Below are 23,198 nucleotides of genomic sequence, written 5' to 3' on the forward strand. Positions count from 1 at the left end.
TGTGGGAACTCCAGGGTTTTTCTGGATTAGGTATGTGGGAGCTGGGCAGCCTGCCTCTTGCTCAGGTGGCCAGCCAGGCTGGAAGTCTGAGTCAATTATTTCTAAGTACATTTCTGTGCTATTCTTATTATTCTATTTTTGTGCAATGCAAAGAGTTGGGGGAAAGAAATCCGCTTCCTGCCTGATAAAATGATTGCTTCTTACGGGACTGATTCATTTTTGGCTCTATATCCTTACACATATATGCTCGCACATGCTGCCTGGCATGTTAATTTTCAGTTGTTTTCCAGTCATGTCTAACTCTCCATGACCCCATTTTGGGGTTTTATTGGCAATTCTGGAGTGGTTCACCATTTCTTTCTCCAGCTTATTTGGCAGATGAGGAAACTGAGGCAGACATGGTGAAATGACTTGCCCAGGGTCACACAGCTAGTGTCTGAGGCTGAATTTGAACCCAGGAAAAGGAGTTTTTCTGATTCCAAGTCCAGTGCTCCCACCCACTGTGCCACCTAGCTGCATATGCCATGGGTAGTGTGTAGCAAGTGCTCAGTAAATACATGTTGATTAATTGCCCTGGTAATGCCTACCTTTAGGATCAGTGGCTATTACCAGTCAGCATCTCTCTCTCTCTTTTTTTTTTGCAGGGCAATTAGGGTTAAGTGACTTGCCCAGGGTCACACAGCTAGCGTGTCAAGTGTCTGAGGCTGGATTTCAACTCAGGTCCTTCTGAATCCAGGGCCGGTGCTTTATCCACTGCACCACCTAGCTGCCCCCAGTCAGCATCTCTTAATGACACACATCAGAGTTGCGGTTTTGAATAAATTCAGAGGCTCCACAAATCTTAAGCACGGATAACGACAATAAAAACTGGCATTTACTTTGCACTTTTTTTTTTTTGGCAGGGCTATGGGGGTTAAGTGACTTGCCCAGGGTCACACAGCTAGTAAGTGTCAAGTGTCTGAGGCTGGATTTGAACTCAGGTCCTCCCGAATCCAGGGCCAGTGCTTTATCCACTGCACCACCTAGATGCCCCCTTAGGTAGCACTTTTAAGATTTGCAGAGTGCTTTATCTCCATGACTTCATTTGATCCTCACAACAACCTTGTGAGGTGTATGCTATTTTTAATCTCCACTTTATAAAGGAGGAAACTGAGGCCCAGGGGTTAAAGGATTCACAGAGAATCATACAGCTAGGTGTCTGAGGTTGGATTTGAACTCAGGACTTCTTATCTCTGAGCCTTGTGCTCTCTCCATTATACTGTGGTACCTTGATTATTTAGTTGCCGAGACAGGGCTCCCCAGCCAGACCATCTTCTGGGCATTGTATGTATCATTGTCCCAGCTAGAGCATCAATCCCTTGATACAGAATTACAGATTCTCATGACAGGAAGAAAACACTGAAGCCACCTTGTCCAACTCATTCCTAAATTAAAATTCCTTCTATAACAGCCCCCCTAAGTGGCCATCCAACCTCTGCTTGCTGACCTTCAATGAGGGACAACTCATGGACTGCCCAGGCAGCCACTTGACTGTGGGGTAGCTCTAATGATCAGGAAGGTTTCTTCCCCACTTAAACATCGAGCCTAATTTTGTCTTTTTGAAACATCCACAAATCCCAAACCTCCGTAAAAATCGCCCCTAAGGCTCGAACGTTCTGTCGATGGGGTAGCAAATCTCATTCCCAGCTCTTTGCAATGTTTAGAAATAGATAGCATGGAGATCACCTGATAACTTTGAAATGACTGAGTCCCTTTCCTCCCTCCCCCAACCCTCATTGGGGAAGTAGAAAATGTCAGCATTGTGGGGAAAATAATCAAATGAAACAGGCTCCATGCATTGCTCTGGGAAGCCATTTCTCCCCCATTAAGCGAGCACGTGCTCCCGGCTGACATCGTGGAGATGAGTGTTAGCACTGCTTAAATCTTCAAAGAGAACTCAGGCTTTGGCATTCACCATCCAGCTACTCGGCGTCATTATGTGTCATGTTTCAGTTGATGGGAAGGCTTTGGGAACAAAGCTCCCTTCTCTCTTTAGGGCAATGCACCCATTCATCTCCCTCTTTCAGTATGCATTTATTAAGTGCTGACTGTGTGCCAGGGCCTATGCTAGGTGTTGGGAATTCCAAGCCAAAAGAAAAGGTTTTTTTTGTCCTGACCTCAAGAAGTTTATATTCTAGGAGGAAGGTAGGGAATAACATGTACATAGAAAAAAGTAAATACAAAAATATATACAAGTGATTTCAGGAAATGGCAGAGAAGGGGGCATTAAGAATTGGGTGGATGAGGAAAATTGTCATGTGGAAGGTGGACTGAGAACTTTACCTTGAAGGGAGCTAGGGATCCCAAGGGGTGGAGGAGAAGAGGAGAAGCATCATCCCATGAAAAGGAGGGAGGAGAAAGGTCCTGGATGAGGAACTACAAGAAGGCAGTTGGGCCAGAAATGTGAATATATGATAGGGAGTAATAGGAAATCAATGTGGAAACAACAAATCATGGGACCATAAATCTAGAGTTGCAAGGAACCTCAGAGGCCATGTTGCCTAACCTCTTCCTTTTCATAGCTGAGGAAACTGGGACCCAGGGAGGTCAAGTGATTTGCCCAAGGTCAAAGAGATAATGACAGATGTTGATGGATTTTTTTTTTTGCAGGGCAGTGCGGGTTAAGTGACTTGCCCAGGGTCACACAGCTAGTTAAGTGTCAAGTATCTGAGGCTGGATTTGAACTCAGGTACTCCTGAATCCAGAACCGGTGCTTTATCCACTGCACCACCTAGCTGCCCCCCTGTTGATGGATTTTTAAAGGACAAACAGAGGCTCTAAAATCTTATCCAAAAGTGAAAGAAGCTTCTTGAGCAAAGGAATGACATAGTCAGCCCCTTTTGTTTTAGAAACGTCTCTGTGGCAGTCATGTTGAAGACGAAATGGCATGGAGTTGAGGGAGGGAAACCAATAGAAAGCTTACAAGTGGCCATCCACATAGCCTTGGAAGACGCCCCTCTTGGTTAACTTTTCCAGGATATCAGCCAATCTGTGTTATTCATATCCCTCTATTTCTGTGCTTTGCAATATAGTGGAGAGAAGGAATGGAGCTGAGAGGGGTTATGGAGTTATACTTGACAAACAATAACACATTCACAGTGGAGAGAGCACTGGATGTGAAGTCATGCACACCCAGCCTTGTGACCTTGGGTAAATCACTTAACCTCTGCCTGCCTCAGTTTCCTCATCTGTAAACTGGGGATAATAATAGCACCTACCTTGCAAGGTTACTGTGAGTCTCAAGTGAAACACCCCATCTTTGCAAACTTGAAAGTCCTATATAGTCAAAGAAGAGATCAGCCAATGGCCAATGTGCACACACAGATCAGGCCCTTTGCAGGAGTGGCTACGTACTCATATACTTTGCCTCAAGCTGAACGGCAGAAATGAGGACAGAAACTCAAACCGGCCATTTTGCTTCTGCAGATGATGACAGAGATAAGGATTCAGGCCACCTAATGTTTTCTGGTACGTTTGCCCAAGGCTACCACGTAATTGATGTGAATCGTCACTCATATAAGAGATACATTTTCCTTCTGGGGAAAAGAACACAACACTTACATCTGTGTGCAGTACGCACATCCTCTCTCACACACGCACACAGCAGAGGTGGTCCTATCCACGTGCCAATTAGAATGATTTCTGTCAGGCAGCAAAAAGCCACAGTCATCTTGGTTTCTAGGCAACAGTTATTAGGAAGTCTTAACTTCACTGAAAAACTAATATTGGCCGATCAACATCCTACCTTCCTCATTAGTGAGTGGAATGTGGTTCTCCTGGTCTTTTCTCCTTTTCTTGACCCCCTCCCTCTTTAGCTTTTGGCCATCACTGAACCCAGAGGCAAACAGACTTGCAAGCCAATGGGAAGGTGAGTTTCGTGAGGATGTCCCCTTAAACTGAGCCAATGGATCAATAAGCATCTATTAAGGTCCTACTATGTGCTGGGTTCAGGACACAAAAATAAGACCTAAAACAGCCTCTGTCCTCAAGAGGTTTCCATTTTATCAGAGGAAACGATGTGTATGGGTATAAGGAGATGCAAAGTAATTTGAGGGGGGGAGCACTACCAGGTGGGTGGGGTCAAGAAAGGAGGGAATGCTTGAGCTGTGCTTTGAAGGGAGCTGGAGAGAGGGGAGAGACAGAGAGTCAAAAACAGAGTCAGAGGGACAGAGAGAGACAAATACAGAAAGAAACAAAAAGACAGTGACAGAAGTGTGTGTGTGTGTGGGGGGGGGGGGAGGGAGATAGGCCAGCCAAAAAAGAGTTTGTGCCTTTAGAAGGAATTGGGTCTGTAATCAGAATGAAATTCCAAGCCTATGGGGCATACAATCAATACTTTTACATTTTATTGTCTTTGTTCTGGTTAAACAGCTAAGATAAAGATGCTTTGGTGCATAGGATTTTGATTGATGGCTGTGAAGGGAAGGAAGGAGTGGCAAGTGGTGGGGGCTGAGTTGAGATAGCTGATTAATGGACACCACACACACACACACACACACACACACACACACACACACACACACTTCTGATATCAGAACCTGTCTATAACCTAGGGACCAGTCAGTAGAATGGAAGCTCCTTGAAGGCAGGACTGGTTCTTATTTTTTTATCATTGTATTCATAGCATCTGGCATACAACCTGGGATATCATAGGTGCTTGATAAATTCTTGTTGAATTGAACTGAATGAATGAATGACACTCAGCTGCCTTTAAGGTTCTTAGCAAACAAGTAGCAGAGATAAATCCCACAGAGACCCCCAGGGCTCGTTCTCTGTCTCTGCCTGCCAATCTATCTATTATCTATCATCTATCTATCTATCTATCTATCTATCTATCTATCTATCTATCTATCCATCTATCATCTATTTATACATCCATCATCCTATCTCATCTCTCCTCTCTCCATCCATCTTTCATCCATCTATCATTCTATTTCTCTCCTCCTCCTTCCCCCCTTTCCTTCCCATACATTTACTTTTCCTCTGTCTGTCTCTCATATCTACCTCCTTAGCTATCATCTCTCTGTCTCTTTACACAATAGTTTGAGACATTCTAGAAGCTTCCTCGGGCACATTTCAGTCCCAAGATTAACCAGTTTGGTATATTTTTAAAATACAAAAATACCACACAGCCCATCACCCCTTCCCTTTTCCATGTTAATGACTAAATGGAAAGGGAGTAACTTGCCCTTCATGCATCTGTCAGTCCAGACATGACAAATACATTAGCACCATGAGAGCCTTTTCAAAACTGCTCTCTCTTCAGGAGGTTTTAAGGAAGTGGGGTGGGGCTGGGGGGGCCAGGAAAAAAAGACCAAGCTTCTCATTTCAGACACAAAAATAGAGCATGGAATCAGGTGAAAGCCCAGCTTGGCAGCTGTTTGATGTGTTTTGCTGTACAGTTCTATTGGATGGATGTGATGCGGGGAGACATATGGGCCCCACTTTCTGGCAGCCTGGGATTTGTAAGTGCTCTTGGGTGACTTTTTTATTTTTATTTTTCCAAAAAGAACAATTTATGCAAAGGAAAATGTGAGCCAGGCAAGGACGGAGAAATGTCTTCTCTTCCTTTCTGAGTTTGCAACTCAAAAGCTGTCATTTCTTGGTTGTCCTTGGAAGACAGAGAAATCTGACATGTTCTTGGTGGCTCCAGGCAGGAATGATTGTGACAAGCCCCTCCATGTCATCCTGTCTTTTCCATGTTACTTGTCCTCTTCTATTACCACTGGCCTGCTGTCCCATCTGTTGCCTAGACACACCCTGAGCCCCTTTGGGAAGTTCAGTCCCTCAGAAAATACCAAATCTCTGCTTTCAGGAATATTGACTTTAATTCAGATAGAGCCAGTTATACGAAGAAGAGATAAAGGCCTTTAAAAAAAAATCTCTTCTACATATCACTACCTTCCAACACAGCTAGGTGGCAGCATAGTGGATAGAGTGTCAGGACCAGAGTCAGGAAGACCTGAGTTCAAATCCAGACTTAGACACTTCTAGCTGGGCAACCCTGGGCGAGTCACTTCACCTTCTTTGCTTCAGTTTCCTCATCTGTAAAATGAGCTGGATAAGGAAATGACAAACTGTTCCAGTCCCATTGCCAAGAAAATCCCAAATGGGGTCAATCTACAAAAGACAACAACATATCCCTTTCCACCCTCCCTCCTGGAAAGCCAGAAAGCCTTGGTCCAGATTTTCCCCCAGGGATGGAATGTTCTTCCTCTGCTCTCCCACCTCTTAGCATCTCCAGCTTCCTTGAAGGCTCCTCTTAGGTGCTACCTGCTTGGATATCTTTCCTGAGCTGTCCTGTGTTTGTCGTTACACCTTTGCCACCTAACACAGTGCCTACCACACAGTAGGTATTTCAGAAATACCTGTTGATCAACTGATGAAAGAATGTAAACTTCTGGAGGACAGGGACTTTCATTCTTCTGCTGGCATTCCCAGCATTCAATGCAGTACCTGGCACATAGTATGTCATTTTATAAATGCTTGATTAACTTGTTGTGGTAGCTAGCTGACCCAATGGAGAGAGTGCTTGGCCTTTTGGTGTCAGGAAGACTCTGAGTTTAAATCCAGATTCAGATACTTACTGGCTGTGTGATTCTGGGCAAGTCAATTAACATCTCTGTGTTTTAGTTTCCTCAACTGTGAAGTGAGGATAATAATAACACCTCCCTCCCAGGATTGTTGTAAGGACTTAATGAGGTAAAAGTAACAAAGTACAATTTTTTGTTGTTGTTCAATTGTATCTCTTATAAAAACACTTCCACTTTCCACCTCATTTTCTTCATCTGTAAAATGATGGAGTTAGACTAGACAATTGTCAATGTTGCTTCCTGCTCTAAACCTATGATCCTATGGGTAGACACGAGGGCTAAAGTTAACTCTGTGTTTTTAGGGAGGAGTGATTTTGTTTCTCTGATTTACCAACTGCCTTTCCAATCTAGTATTCAGATGCTTTTTTCTCTAAAATTTGAAATCTGAACCTGAAATTTAATTACCAAGCTGAGCGACTCAGTTTTTTATATTCAGTAACTTCTCAACTTCCTCAGCTGTATTTCCTCTCTGATTGGAGGGCTAGAGAGCAGAGTAATGGGGCTCCACCCAAAGTCTTCCTTTATAGAGGGCTCAGTTCTGAATGTTCCAGGTCACTTTATTTTCCATTAGCACATCTATCTCCTGTTTCATGCACAAACACACACACACACACACACACACACACGCACATGCATACCCTTTCTGGGATTATCTTTATTTGTATCCCCGGTGCTTAGCATAGTGCCTGGCACATAGTAGACGATTAATAAATAGTTTTTGAATTGAATTGGAGAGGGAGAGGAAAAATATTTCTACAGATTGAATGTCAAAGTTTTTTTTTTTTTTTTTTACCATGGATACCATCAGTCTGGCTCATAGCAGAAGAGAGAAGGAAAAGGAAGAGTAGTTTGAAAGAACAAAGAAGAACCTGACCAAAAGGAAATAAAGTATGGTCTGATGATGGCTGGTGTGTTGGGAGAATAGCTGACTTAAATATGGAGAGGCTGCCTTGTCATACCTGTAGGTTGGTCTCTAGGTAATGAATATTTTTGGCCAAGGAAAAAGTCCTGTCTAACAGGATATGTGAAACATGTGTTCCTGAAGAAGTAATTACACAGGTGAAATTATGGATCCTTAAAATACTGACTGGATAAAGTTAAAGTTGTGAAGCCTTTCATCACAATATTATTGGTAGGCCTGTTCCAATGTCTATGGTGATGCTTCCTCTAATTCAGTCTTCTTGAGAGCACTGAGTAGCTTATATAAATTTTCTGTCTCCAACACGGGAGACTTCATTGGCAGAGACAGCATCAGGTAGTGGATAGAATACTGGACATAGAATCAGGAAGACCTGTGTTCAAATCCCATCTTCTACACTCACTAGCTGGATGACCCTGGGCAAATCACAACCCATCTCAATTTCCTCATCAGAAGGTTAGACCTAATGGCCTCTAAATTCCTTCCTAGCTCTCAAGCTCTGATCTATGACCCAATAGCAACACCATAGAAGTTTGTTGAATAAATGAATTCTGAAAAGTCCTCAAAATCAGCTCCAGGAAAGGTGACCCTAAGGGCCCAGATAAACTCTGCTGAAGCCGTGGGTTCTGGAGTAGAGGTTAAGTTTGGCTTCCTGGAAGGATACTGATAGTTGGTTTAGATACAAGCAAGCCATGGCGCCTTGTCCGAATATTGAAGATAACCTCATCTTTTATCGTTGTTAACTATCTCCAGTTCATCCTGTCTCTATCTTGTTTGTAGATAGTTGTTTGCATGTTGTCTTCCCTATTAGACTGTGAGCTCCTTGAGGGTAGGGACTGTGGGAATGTTAAAGGATGTTCAGAAAAATCCCTCTTCCCCTTACCATCACAGGGGATAGGAGATCAAAGGACTTGGGTTGAAATCCAAGATCATCTACTTATTCCCCATGTCACCTTGGGAACATCACTTCACATTTGGAGAACTCAGTTTCCTTAACCTCTCAAATGAGTAAAAAGTTAGTTTTGATGGCCCCCTTCCAACTCTAATTCTGGGATTCTGCGAGTAGCTCTTCTTCAGAGATGGTTTAGAACAGATGGCCATCAAGATTTCTTTCAACTAGATTATTATTATCTTGTACATTTTTCCCTATACATTAAGGTGAAGTATTTGCCTCTCTGGAATTTCCATTCATTGCTTCCTTCTCTTCCCTAGGGGTCCAAGAAGCAAAAGGCTAATCCCTCTTCCTCACACGTCAAATATTTGAAGCCTTCTCTCATTTCCATCACCTCTTCCTCAAAAGACATGATCTGTTAACCCTTCCCCATATTGATGTAAAAGGTGGAATCCAACCCCCTCCCCCATCTTAATGAAAATGATGTTCTAGGGAGTTATATCTTTTTTTTTTTTGTGGGGCAATTGGGGTTAAGTGACTTGTCTAGGGTCACACAGCTAGTAAGTGTCTGAGGCTGGATTTGAACTCAGGTACTCCTGAACCCAGGGCTGGTGCTCTATCCACTGAGCCATCCAGCTGCCCCTCAGTTATATCTTTATAGGTAAGAAAAAAACCCCACAGAATTAGTCAACCAACAGAGATAATGTGTAAATGAAATTGTTTATATCTTGACATTGGAACCTCTGGGTCAAGAAAGGAAAAATGTGTTTGATTCTTTAATTTTATGACCTTCCTTCTTCTAGCTACTTACAATTTATCTTGTATATGGCTTGTTTGTTGTTAAACTGTGGGCTTGTTGAAGGTAGGGCCTGTCTTTGGTTCTTTTTGTAATTTATCATAGTGCCTGGCACATAGTAGATGCCTATAAATGCTTATCGACTGATTGGCTAACCCCACAACTGAAATGATCAGATTGATTTTGTGTCTCCTTTTAATAACCCTATCTATAGTTAATTGATTTTGTCCTTAAGTCATGGCTTTTTTTTCTGAACTTAGTTCAGAAATTTAGCTGGCCTGAAATGAGGCACATTTAGAAATCCAGTTCTCCTGCTAATTGCTGCTCTATTCTAGTCTTGAGGAAATCTGTTATCCTTGAGGGATGCAGATGGACACCACAGAGTCTCGTCTAATATTTAACAATGAACATTTCTAAGTCACAGGAAGGAAGGAGAGGTGCTGTTGCTAGCACTTCATTCCTAGTTTCCAACTAGATTATCCCTCACACATCAACTCTGTAACTAATTGCATTGATTTAGCCATTAATGATATCAAACTCTTTTATCCAATCATAACTTGTTCCCTGCCTACATACTTGTTCCATGTTCCACACTCTTCAAAACTATAAAAGAGAGAGTTCGCTCCCTTTCTTGGGTTCTTAGCTTTGCTGAGGAAGCTAAGATCCTATTTACTGGCAAATTTTAGCTTTCCCAATAAATTGACCATGCTAAGTACTTTGTTCCTCAGTTTACCTTGATTTTACCTGTGACGAAGCTATTCATACCACTAGGACCTTTAAATACTGGAGGAATTTTAGCAGTTTCCCTAGAAAGTTTGAGCCTAGGTAGAGAAGATTTCAGTTTGGGATTTGAAGATTCTAGTTCAAGACAAACTCTTGAAAGGCAATTGTCCTTTAGGGGAGATTTTCTGCATTGGCAAAGTGGATTTAGTGATGGACATTATTTTCTACTGTCTGGGATAAAGAAGCCTTCTATCTAACCAGAATTATAGTCTCCATTTGAAAAGTAAGAAATAAATAATGTGTGTGTGTGTGGGGGGGTGGGAGTTGGAAATTATATGTCTTAAAGTGGGCAAAATGTTCTTTAAGTGGAGAATTAAAATTTTCATGTAAAACATGTGGTTACATCCATTACTATAATGCATTGTTCAACAACCCTGATAGCAACACATTTAGAATTAATTGGCATTCAGCATGATGCCATCTCTGTATGGGCTTCACTTGGAAAGTAGACATCCTGATGTGCTGAGTCAGGGAACACTACAGTCTCTGGAGATATTACCCAAAGGGCAATGGAAGGGTGTATGGTAGGTGTGAGCTGGTTGTATCACATTTCAAAGGAAGAAATTACAAAATTCCATGACAAATAAAGAATGATGTCATCAGAGAAATGATGGCTGAGAAAGATGGGCTAGTCATGGAGGGGTGATGGCCCCAGTAATGGTCAGATAATTAGAAGACAACCCCCGGGGCAGAGGGAGTGGGGGCCCTGATGAGGGGAGCTTGCAGTGGGGCATGGATAAGTACTGCACCCGAGTGAGGCAGGCCTGAGGATAAGGAGGTGAGGGTTGTGACTTCTGTGATAAAATAATGGGATTTGGCAGACGCCCAGGGGTCCCACCTGATGAATGATTTAGAATTGTTTGAATTGGGTAAGACTGAGAAACTGACTGAGTACCTACTTAAGGGTGATTGGATCAAGACCACTGGCTGGCCCTGAGTGGTGTGTTGTTCTCAGAGGCTGTGTACTACTGACATCAGCAAGAGACCACTCTCAACCAATCAGCTTGAAGGACCTCTGCTTTGGGGGAGGGAGAGAGGAACTAGGAAGCAGATGTTAGCTGGCTGGATTTTCTCTCTTTTCCTTGAGGAATGGGCATGGCAGCAGACGGGGAAAAAAAAAGGAGGGTCCCTCTTTTCATTTGGACATTGGCTTGGTGGCAGAACTTCACGTGGGCTGCTAGGAAAGGAAAGTTTTTTTCTCTCTGGCTATACTGAATAGATCTAAGCTAGAATTTTCCATGCTATAAGGAATCTGTTCTCCATCTCTCTCTCTCTCTCTCTCTCTCTCTCTCTCTCTCTCTCTCTCTCTCTCTCTCTCTCTCTCTCTCTCTGTTTCTCTCTCTTCATTAACTTCTTATATATATATATACATATATAATTTTTTTTTTGCAGGGCAATGGGGGTAAAGTGACTTGCCCAGGGTCACACAGCTACTAAGTGTCAAGTGTCTGAGGCCAGATTTGAACTCAGGTACTCCTGAATCCAGGGCCGGTGCTTTATCCACTGTGCCACCTAGCTGCCCCTTCTAATATATTTTAATAAATCCTTAAAAGCCTAAACTCTTGCTGAATTTATCAGTGATTTTAGCCAGCTTCCCCCCCAAAACTATGGGGGGCAGATTAGAAGCCACATTTAGATTTTAAACATCACACTTCCATCTTTGTAGGGAAATGCCCTTATTGATGAAATTAGAGATCATTTGATGGATCATAGAACTAGATGGAATTTCAGAAGCCATCAATCAATCAACAATCAGTGAATGAATACTTTTGTTGTTCAGTCCCGTCCAACTCTTTGTGACCCCATTTGGGATTTTCTTGGCAATGAGAATGGAATGGTTTGTCATTTCCTTATCCAGCTCATTTTACAGATGACAAAACTGAGGCAAAGAGGGTGAAATGACTTGGCCAGGGTCACACAGCTAGGTAATGCATGAGGCTGGATTTGAACTCAGGTGTTCCTGACTCCAGGTCCAGCCTCGGGTAACTTTATCCGCTGAGTCACCTAGGTTCCCTGAATGAGTATTTATTAAGCACTTCATATGTTCTAGACACTATATTAGGCATGATGGATATAAAGAAAAAATATAAAATAATCCCTAATAACAAGGAGCTAAATAACTCCCATGTAACAGGGGAGGAGAACAAACAAGCATTTTTTATAACACCTACTATGTGCCAGATACCATGCTTAGCTTTTTACTAAGGGGGGTCTCATTTGATGCTCTCAACAACTCTGAGAAGACTGAAGTAGATAGAAGTGTCACCCAGGGTTACCCAGCTAGTTAAATGTCTGAGGCTGAATTTGAACTCAGGTTTTCCTGACTTCCAGAACCAATACTCTTTTTTCTGTTATGCTACTGTAGTGTTGGAGTTTACAGCAGCTACCTTCACCAATATTCGCTTCACTGGGGTTTGGAGGCAAACCCTGGGCTCTTAAAGACTATGGAAAAAAAACAACAACAACAACAAGGTGAGGAGGCTTTGACTCCAGGCCCAGAGAGGGATTTCTCTTGTCCAAGAACCAGTCTAGATACATTTGTTGTTGTTCAGTCATTTTTCAGTCATGTCCAGCTCTTCATAACCCCATTTGGGGTTTTCTTGGCAAAGATACTGGAGTGGTTTGCCACGTCCTTCTCCAGCTCATTTGATAGGAGGAAACTGAGGCAACCAGGGTGAAGTGACTTGCCCTGGGTCACACAGCTAGTAAGTGCCTGAGGCCACATTTGAACTCATGCTCTATGCACTACGGCGCCCCCTAGCTGCCCCTACCACATCCTTACTTACTGTCATTTGATCTACTAAATACAACCTCCATTCCCTTGAGCCTACCCTGGCTGACCCATCGGGAGTTCTAGACCTTTCCATCTGTTGTGCAGCTGAAATCTCCTCTGTGTGTGTCTTTCCCAGTTAAGATATGAGTTCCTTGAGAGCAGGGACTGTATCACTTTTTCTTTTTGTGACTCAATTCCTCACACAGTGCTTGGTATATAGCTTAGTATATTTTTGTTCAGTCATTCATAGGACCATCAATCTGGAGCTGGAAGCGACCTTCGAGGGCATCGAGCCCGACTTCACTCATTTTTGAAATGAGGAAACTGAGGTCCAGAAACGTGAAATGACCTGGCCAAGAAGACACAGGTGGCCCAGCAGGATGTGAACCCAGGTCCTCTGATGCCCCAATTCCTCCATCTTTCCATGTAATCAGACCAGCCACAGGCACCATATCAATTCTTCAACAAGCCAGCCTCCTTAGGGAAATGGACTTTGTCCCAGGAAAGGAGCCAGTCTGCTCCTCCTGGATGTTAGGGGCTTATTCACAAGCACTGAACAGACCTCTGACCTTTTAGGGTTCACAGACTTAGAGCCAGAAGGAACTGCCCAAGTCCCTCAACACCAAGAGCCTCATTTTACAGGGGACAAGACCAGGGCGCAGAGAGCTGGAGCGTTTGTCCAGGGGCACAGAGAGACAGGATTTGAAGGCACATCCTTTAGCCTCAAATCCAGGAATCTTTGCACTAGGCCATGATGCCTCCCCTGTTGTAGAGTAATGGCTTTTCTTCCTTCCTTTAGAGAGCTTTAATGGATATAGGATTTAAATCGGGAAGGTGCCTTAGAGATCATGCAGTCCAACACCTTCCTCTTATAGAGGAGGAAACTGAGGCACAGGCAAAGGGGAGTGACTTCCCCAGGCACATAGAGCAGGAAGCAGAAAACCAAATTTCAAACCAAGGTCTGCAGAATGCAAATATTTTCAACAAATCATAAACTCCAGTATACATGCTTCTCCCTGACCTTCTACCCCTTACCAAGTTCTGACATCCCCTGTTCTAAGGCCCCTCCCAGCTCTGAGAGATAGTTATGTGAAGCAGATAGTGATACATGGAAATCAGAGAAGAAAACCTGCCCCTAGAGCCATAGCTAACCAGAGGAGTCACAGACCCCTGGGAAATCCTGAGAAACAGAAAAACCCTTTCAGCCTCAGAGATAATAAAAAATGAAATGAACTTTCATGGTGTCGCTACTACCCTACAGTGATGACTCAGTCTTAGCGGCTGGAGCTATGCTCCATAAATTCCAACTAAGGACAAAAAACAGAGCCCTGGCCTTTCTGGCGCATGCTGGGGAGTTGTTAACAGCCGCTCTGTGTAGGAGATCCCAAGGTTTTCTCTAAAAGGCTCTTGGCCTGTCCTCCACCCAATGGATGATTCTAAACAAATCCTGGAGTTTGGGATTTGGGGCCAAGAATGAGGGTTGAGTATGGAAGGGTGTCTGGGCTGTGTGGGGGAAGGAAGCGGGATCATGGGAGTGAGGCTGACCTTGAGTCACCGTATCACTGAGCAAAGATTCAAGGTCACCCTGGAACTGAACGGAAGCAGTCCCCCCAAGGACAGCATCTATAAGAGAAGATTTCCTAGGATGGGAATTGGGAGATGTGGGTTTTAATCCCAGCTCTGCTATTGACTCCTTGTGTAATCACGAACTAGTGTCCTATTGTGTGAAATGTGGGATGGAGGGGAAGGAGGGGGTGACTATAAGATCTAAGGCCATTTTCTAGCTCTGGCTATGACAGATCATGGTATCTCTCATATTGTTACTGCATCTTTTGTGTCTTGTCTCATTCATTCATTCAACAAACATTTATTAACCAATCAACAACCATTATATACAAGGCACTGTGTTGGGTATAGAAAGATAAAAGTGAAGGAGCATCTGCCTAGCCAAAGGAGATTAAATGTTCATAATGAGTTTATATAAAATATATACAGATCAAGGCATTTTGGGGGGAATCCTAGCATCTGGGAGGACCCCTTAGCAGGTTGTCACTTGGGCAGAGATTTGAAAGAGATGAGATTCTAAGACATGGAAGTGAAAATGGGAGTGAATTCTAGGTGGGTTTTGTGGGGCAGGACAGCCAGGACCAATGTGCAGAGATAGGACATGGAGTGTTATATTTTTTTGTTTTGTTTTATTATTTTTTTTGCAGGGGAATGAGGGTTATGTAACTTGCCCAGGGTCACACAGCTAGTAAGTGTCAAGTGTCTGAGGTCAGATTTGAAATCAGGTACTCCTGAATCCAGGCCCAGTGCTTTATTTACTGCGCCACCTGGCTGCCCCATGGAGTGTTATTTGTGAAGAAGAGAGAAGACAAAAGCTTGGATGGATCCTGGAGTATGAGAAGGGTTGGGGCAAGATTCTGGAGAGCTTTAAAGAGAGGTGTTTTATATTTAATCTTAGAGGAAATAGGTAGCCACTGAGGTTTATTGAGTAGGGGAATAACATAGTCAGATTTAAACTTTAAGAAAATCACTACTATGTTATGCTAAGGATACAAAGGAATAAAAAAACCAAGACAATGCCTTCCCTCTAGGAGCTTACAGTCTCCTAGATGTATGAGAAGCCAGTAGGCAGCTAGAGTGCTGGGCCTGGAGTCAGGAAGATTAGAGTTCAAATCTGGCCTCAGACACTTGCTAGTTGTGTGACCTTGGGCAAGTCACTTCACCCTGTTTGCCTCAGTTTCCTCATCTGTAAAATAAACTGGAGAAGGAAATGGCCAAACCACTCCAGCATATCTGCCAAGAAAACTCCAAATAGGGTCACAAAGAGTCCGATTTGACTAAACAACATTTCTTTATGACCCCATAGCATATGAGCTAGTACATAACTGGCATTAAATGTTGGGTTGAGCCATGCCTTAATTTAGAATGAGCTACAGAAACCCTCTCCTGGATCTGTCTTCTTTCTTTGTAGCTGTCTTGCTTCCATTCTAGCTGTCGACCAAATGCTAAGAAGTGAGGTCTACACAACTTGTAAACATACTCTTAATCTGCACCCTGCTGGGGTCTGACAGGGGTAATTTGTCTCTGTTTATTTGCAGCCGCCCGTAACTAAACCCTGCCATGGTGAAATCATCTCTTTAGGTCCAATGTCTTGCTGTTTCCTTGCAAGAATGTTTTTTTTTTTTTAAAACCCACACATATTCAGATGAGAGAATGCTAGAAGCTTTGGAAGAAATGTGTCACGGGCCAAAGAGTCAGCCACATACAGTTATCCCACATCCCCATATCACCACTCTTCCCCCTTGGCTCCAGGTCACACCCCCCACCAATGTCAATGTCAACATAGGTGGGGTGCTTGCTGCAAGTGTTATCTAGATCACTCAGCATAATAGAACATCTGGGAAAACAGGTGAAGAGAGAAGCAATTAAGGCTGATCCTTTTTAGCATTGTGTGAAATTGGCCATGAAAATAGGGACGGATGCTAGTGGGTTGAAAGGACAGTTAAAGCATTCAATCAATCCAGGAAATAGTTGGAATGTTTAGGTAGGGAGGAGATGGCAGATTTTTTTTTTTAAAAGGAGATCATATCCACATTAATAAAAGAGTTTGTTTGAGGCCAAGAGACACATCTCAATAACCTTCCCATGGCTTACGTGTTTTCAAAAGCATTATTACCATTATCTTTGTGCTCAGAAATGGGTCATGTTCTTTGAAGACCAAATCACCGAACTCTTAAATATCAGGGATATTCAGGGGTACTCACATGGGGTATCTGACTGTTGGCAACATTTGTTTTCTCTTTTACAACTTTCTCCTTAAGCCATCTCACTTATCTTTAAGATGTTTGGAAACTGAGGTCTTGGACTACATTGCTTCTCATACAGTTAGGAGACAGCATAGTGCTAGTACCAGTCACAGCAAACCATTTCTGTCATCTATAAGATATCTGATATTGAGCACCCAACTCATGCTTAATGAAAGATTGTTGGTGGTGCTGTTCAGTTGTTTTTCAGTTACATCTGACTCTCTCTGACCCCATTTTGGGTTTTCTTTGCAAAGATACCAAAGCGGTTTGCCATTTCCTTCTCCAGCCCATTTTACAAATGAAGAAACTGAGACAAACATGGTTAAGTGACTTGCCCAGGGTCACACAGTTAGGAAGTGCCTGAGGCCAGATTTGAACTCACTAAGATGAGTCTTCCAGACTTCAGGCTCAGGGTGCTATCCAAAATGGCACCACCTAGTGGAGGATGTTCAGTTCTGTGACATTTGAGATCCCCTTTAAGCATGCTCACTTTGCCAAAAGGCTGGCATTGGCCCTTTGCAGACTTGTAAGTGGATGTCTAGATCTGGAATCTTTAGCAGACCCAAGTCTCAATTACAGAGGATGTTAAATTTGGATTAAACTCTTAGCATGATGGTGGAGGAGTTCAGCTGGGCCTGTGTACCTGAGATACACATCAAGAGATTCCATCCCCATCTAGTTGACTTGAAGAAGTATAGAAGCATGCTTTTTTTTAACCTTCAGGGCTTATCAAATCAGTCCAGCCCTTTGTGCCCTTGATCCCACCAACCCCTTCTGTTTTTTCTTGGTGTCTGCCCCTTTACTCATTGCTCTACTCCCCCAATTTCCTTTTCATTTCAAATTTCTATTCATATTTTTTTTTGTTTTTTACATGACTTTTATTTCCCAACTCTCTCTTCTCCTATCCAGGAGGCTATCTCTTACCACAGAGAATAAAAAAGAAGAAAAAATACTCAGTTGATCAAACTAACCAACTCACCACATGAAATGTTCCACACCCAGAGTCCCCCACCTCTCCAAAGAAGGATCCCTTTGTAATTTTTAATCTCTCCCTATCCACTGGCATTTCCCCATTTCTATATCTTGCTCAGTTGGAAATGCAACAGCCTCTCAGAAACTTTACAATTTCCTGCTCTATTTTTCTGACCTGGTTTGCTCCATCTTTGGGCAGTCCTCTACTTCTCCAGGGGCTCACCACATTGACACTGGACTTAGCAGGCTTCTCCAAATTCCTAAACTCAAGGGATCCACCAACTTTAACCCCCTCAGGAACAGGGCTTATAGGCCCTTCCATTCCTAAAAACCCTACACTTGATTCTACCTTCCTGCCAAGCCACCATCCTAGATTTCTCTTCCAATTATAGACAAAGGTCTAGAAAAAAAATTATGATTGTTGCTTCCAGTCTCTCAGCTCAAGCAATTCTCAATCCCTTGTAGTCTAGCATCTGTTCTAGTCACTCAACTGAAACTTCTCTCTCCAAGGTTATCAAAGATTGATCAGTTGCTACTTGTTTCCCCCCCAAGGGTAATAGTATAAAAATAGTGTAACAATGTACATTCCTTGGGTGTAGAGAACATCTCACTTTTGTCTTTGTATCGCCAATGGTTATCACAGTGTGAACACAGTGGGTGTTTAATAAATGTTTGTTTGTTGATTGAATGAAAAAAGAAAGGATGGAGGGTAAGAATCTAGGGAACATGTAGCAGTGGGGATGTAATGGTCTGAGGTTTCCTGCTTCTGTCTTCTCTAGCAATGTAGTATCGACTTTAGCTTCCTGGGGTTCCCTTCATTTTACATATGAGGAAACTGAGGCAAACAGGGTGAAGTAGTCACAGAGCTAGTAAGTATCTGAGGCTGGGTTTTGTGAGAAGCAGGATGCCACACCCCTGCCGAGAAAGACATTGTGAGATGACCTTTTCTAAAGGTCAGCCTGGCACCCGGAAGTTACTTCTATTCATAGAACCACCTGTAAGTCATGTCAATCAATGGACCAGCCAATTAGCTTGGAGCTGCGTGTGGGGACTGCCCTGCTTCCTGTTCCACAGGGGGCTTTGGGGAGAAGTGGTTGGGACTCGCTCTCTTTGGTTTGGGAAGAAGCTCATGGTGGCAGAAGAAGGAGGAAGGTAGCCAGGTTTTGTAACTCTCAGAACTTCATGTGTTCTCTCTTGGATAGCTAGGTGAAGGCAGCTTTCTCTCTCTCTCTCTCTCTCTCTCTCTCTCTCTCTCTCTCTCTTTCTCTCTCTCTCTCTCTTTCTCTCTCTGCTAACCCCTAATATACTTTAATAAATGCTTAAAAGCCTAAACTGTTGCCAAATTTATCAGTAAATCTTAGCCAGTTCTCCTGAACCCTCAAATCGGGGCAGGGGGGCAGGTAAGGACACACATTAGTTTTTTTAAGTTTAAAAAAATTTTTTTTTGTGGGGCAATGAGGGTTAAGTGACTTGCCCAAGGTCACACAGCTAGTACGAGTCAAGTGTCTGAGGCTGGATTTGAACTCAGGTCCTCCTGAATCCAAGGCCAGTGCTTTATCCACTGTGCCACCTAGCTGCCCCCACACATTAGATTTTTAAACATCACAATTTGAACTCAGGAAGATGAGTCTTTCTGGCTCCAGGCCTGGTGCTCTGTGCACTATGATGCCACCTAGCTACCCTGGAATCCAGAAGACTTCCATTCAAAGGTTCCATGCAGGAAGCAAGCATCAGAATTATGACTTGAACCCAAATCCTGACTCCTGAGCTAATGATCTTCCCATCACACCTGAGCTTACTCCCCCATCACTGGGGAAAACTCTCCAGGGATCGGCATCTTGTGACACATCATGACATGAAGTCTTAGGCACTAAGGAAATGGCAAACCACTCTAGTATCTTTGCCAAGAAAACCTCAAACAAGGTCATGAAGAGTTGGACATGACTGAACAACTACAACAAACACCAACAGTCCGTAGGATTATAGACATAGTACTAGAAGAGACCTCAAAGGCTATTAAGCACAACCTTCTCATTTTACAGATGAGGAACCCCATCTGTACAGATGAGTGGTCCAGAATGGTTGTGACTAGCCCAACATCACTCACAAGGGAAACTGGGTGTTCTCTTCTTACTTCCCTAGTGGCCATGGATATCAATTCTATCGGTCATTTTCATTTTATCCTTTCTGGTCCAAAAATAATATTCTTCAACAGAAAAATAAAATAAATAAAAATCAATCAAACAAACAAATAAAATCAATGAATAAAATAACATAAAATAAAATAAAATGGGAAAGCTCCTCAAATAAGGTGAACATCTCCACCTTATCTAAAACCCATCACCATCATCTCCTTCATCTTCAGCAGCATTCAGCTTCCATCTATGACCCATCCCTTTCCCTTGGTGTTGCAGAATCAACTTTTTTTTTTAATTTAAAAAAAATTTTTTTTAGTGAGGAAATTGGGATTAAGTGACTTGCCCAGGGTCACACAGCTAGTAAGTGTTAAGTGTCTGAGGCCAGATTTGAACTCAGGTACTCCTGACTCCAGGGCTGGTGCTCTATCCACTGCACCACCTAGCTGCCCCAGAATCAACTCTTTTTAGCTCTCTTTAGATTGCTCTGACATGCTCAACTCATTCTGGGTTTCCTTATTAGACTGTGCCACACTTTTTAATTCATCTTCTGTTTTGTTTTCTTGCTTACACCTTTAGTCCATATCTTCTAAAAATGTATGTAGGATCTTGGCTTTAGGGAAAAGCTAACATAGCCCCTTCTTTTCAGTAGAGAGGTTGTGGCTTAGGGGTACCGAATGCTGCATATACTCTCAGGTATGGTCATCACATTGGCTGGTTTTGCTTAACTCTGTCTATTATAAGGGAAAGCTAATTGGGTTCTTAGTGGATAGGGGACAGCTGGACATGACTGATAGAAAAATGAAAGGTATCAATAAAACCTTAATTTTTGGTAAATTCAACATAAATGTTGTTTTGATGAATCAATTGATTTAAAAACATCCAACCAGTGCCCACCATATGCCAGGCACTGATCCTGCCGCCAAGGTGCATCCATATCCACTACACTGAGTTCTCTTACCGGCTATGCAGGAGGTCTCTCTTGAGGTTCGTGATTTCCTTCTCCATATACCTAAGGCTCTGGCCAGGTGCTGGACCACCCTAATGGGAAACCATCAGAATGATTAAGTAAAACAAAAATGGCCTTATGTTAATTTATCAGCTGGATCCAGAATGTCACTGTCTGTATTAGTTTAGACTCTGTATTTAAAAAATAGATTTCCATAGAGTCTCTACCCCTCCTCCATGTCTATCTGAATGTTAATTGGTCTCTACACCAAGGGGCCCTGTTGGGTTGGTTGAAATCTTCACCTAGATGTCAAAGTCTTATCTTATCAGGTACATAGCTCCATTCATCTGAAAATCATATATAGGATCAGAGGAAGAGCCAGAAGGGACCTTAGAAGGCATCAAGTTCAATGTCCTTATTTTACAGATGAGGAAACTGAGGCCCAGATATAGGAAATTACTTGACCAAGGTCTTACAGGAACTATTAAAGGAAAGGATTTGAAAGCAGGTACAAAGAAGCTGTTAATAAAGTTCTTCAGAAGTCATCTAATCCAGTCATGGGTAAAATGAGGCCCATAGGGGATAAGTTACTTGCCCAAGGCCATAAGAGTTGGCAATGATGCTTGTCCCTCTGCTAGGTGGACAAGGTGTTTGCTGCCCACTGGTGGAGTTGGACCTAATAGCAGGTAGGTGCCACTCCTGGAGGCAGTCTTAACGAAATGGAAGGATCAATGGGCTTGGAATCAGTGTGGCTTTGCCACCTACTACCTTCATGGTCTTGGCCAGCTCACTTGGCTTTCTGGCCTTAGTTTTATTGTCTTTAGAGATGAGAGGGTTGGACAAGCATTTGTTAAGACCTGACTACTCTGTTTCAGGCACTCTGCTAGGCAGTGGGGATTCAAACACAAACACAAAAATCCCCAACTTCAAAGAACTTGTATCATGTCGGGGAAGGCATGATGCTCATGAGGTAGAAGCATATTCAATATAAGTATACAAAATATGTAGTTAGTCAACAAGCAATCAATCAAAATTTATTATGAGCCAGATACTATGCTAAGTGCTGGCATACAAGAAAAGACAAAAGACAGTCCCTGCACTCAGGGAGATCACAATCCATCAATAAACAAAAGCAGTCCAGGTGAGAAGTGATTAGGGCTTGCACTAGGGTATTGCCTGTATGAGTGGAGAGAAGGGAATGCGTATGAAATTGTGGAGACTGAAATGACAAGCTTTGACAACAGATTGGATGTGTGGTGTGAGTGCAGGGGAGGAGTCAAGGATGACACTCTGAGGTTTCCTTGGTGACTGGGAGGCTGATGGTATCTTCAACAGTAATAGTCAAGTTCTGAAGAGGGGATGATTCAGCGGAAAGGAATGAATTGTTTTGGAAATGTTGAGTTTGAGATGCCAAAGGGGAATCCAATTTGAGATGTCAAAAGGCAGTTAATTATATGGGAATAGGGTTCAGGAGAGAGATGAAGGCTCTAATTGGCATCTGTATGGAGATGAAAGCTGGTAAGATCACCAAGGGGGAAAGTATCAAGGGATAAGAGGAAAAACTGCAGGACAGAGCCTTGGGAGACCCTCCCCCCCCAAGTTAGCAGGCATGACCTATTTGAAGATTCAGAAAAGGAGGCTAAGAAATGGTCAGATGAATAGAATGAGAACTAGGAGAAAGCAATGTCAGGAAAACCTAGAGAAAAGAGAATCGATAAGAGGGTGATTGACAGTGTCAGAAGCTGCTGAGAGGGTATTAAATACGAGCATTGAGAAAAGGCCATTAGACTTGGCAATTCAGGGATCATTGATAAGTTTGGAGAGCATCATTTCAATTGAATGATGATGCTGGTTGAATGGTATACAAATAAGTTGGGATAGGGTTATGACCTGTGATTTCATTGGTATCGGTGAGGAAATGCTTTCTACCAGAGTGGGTGGTCTACCTTCTCTGCAACTAAGAGTTTTTGAGAGTTTCCTAGAGTACTGAGATGTTAAGTGACTGGCCCAAGGCCACAGAGCCATTCTGTGTCAGTGACTTGAACCCACATTTTCCTGGCTTCCAGGCTGGATCTCTCAATTCCATCATGAGGAATAATTTTAGATGACTTCTTTCAGGCTGTAGGTTTGTGTCCCTATGGTCCTATGAATCTACACTCAGAGTGTGCTTCTGACACTTCCTGGCTGTGTTGTCATAAGCAACTCACTTAACCTCTCTGTGCCTCAGTTTCCTCATTTGTAAAAATGAAATAACAATACCTGCTCTACCTACCTCACAGAATTATTGTGAAATTCAAGCCAAATAATGGATTGAAACACTTTGTGAACTGTAAGGGATTATAGAGAGCATAGCATGGGGAAAAGAGAGAGGAGAGAGGAGGTGAGAGAGAGAATATGCAAGCTTTGAAGTCAGGAAGACCTGGGTTCAAAGCCTGACTGCCACCAGCTGCTGTGTGACCCTGGACAAATCACTTAACTTCTCAGTGATCTTTAAGAAAGAGAGCTGTTGTGCAGTAACAGGAGTTTCTCTATTGA

The 23,198-nt window shown here is 42.9% G+C and overlaps 1 protein-coding gene across 1 annotated transcript in view; it reads right to left on the reverse strand.

The window, feature by feature from the left end:
- Positions 1 to 23,198, reverse strand: part of CCDC60 (coiled-coil domain containing 60) — a 194,640-nt gene that overhangs the window by 77,699 nt on the left and 93,743 nt on the right. The window contains exon 3 of the mRNA XM_043978177.1: positions 20,676 to 20,755. Coding sequence (XP_043834112.1) covers positions 20,676 to 20,755 — 80 coding nt within the window. The remainder of the gene's footprint in view (positions 1 to 20,675; positions 20,756 to 23,198) is intronic.

The sequence above is a fragment of the Dromiciops gliroides genome, chromosome 1 (genome assembly GCF_019393635.1).
Source record: "Dromiciops gliroides isolate mDroGli1 chromosome 1, mDroGli1.pri, whole genome shotgun sequence".
In the NCBI taxonomy this organism is placed as follows: Eukaryota; Metazoa; Chordata; class Mammalia; order Microbiotheria; family Microbiotheriidae; genus Dromiciops; species Dromiciops gliroides.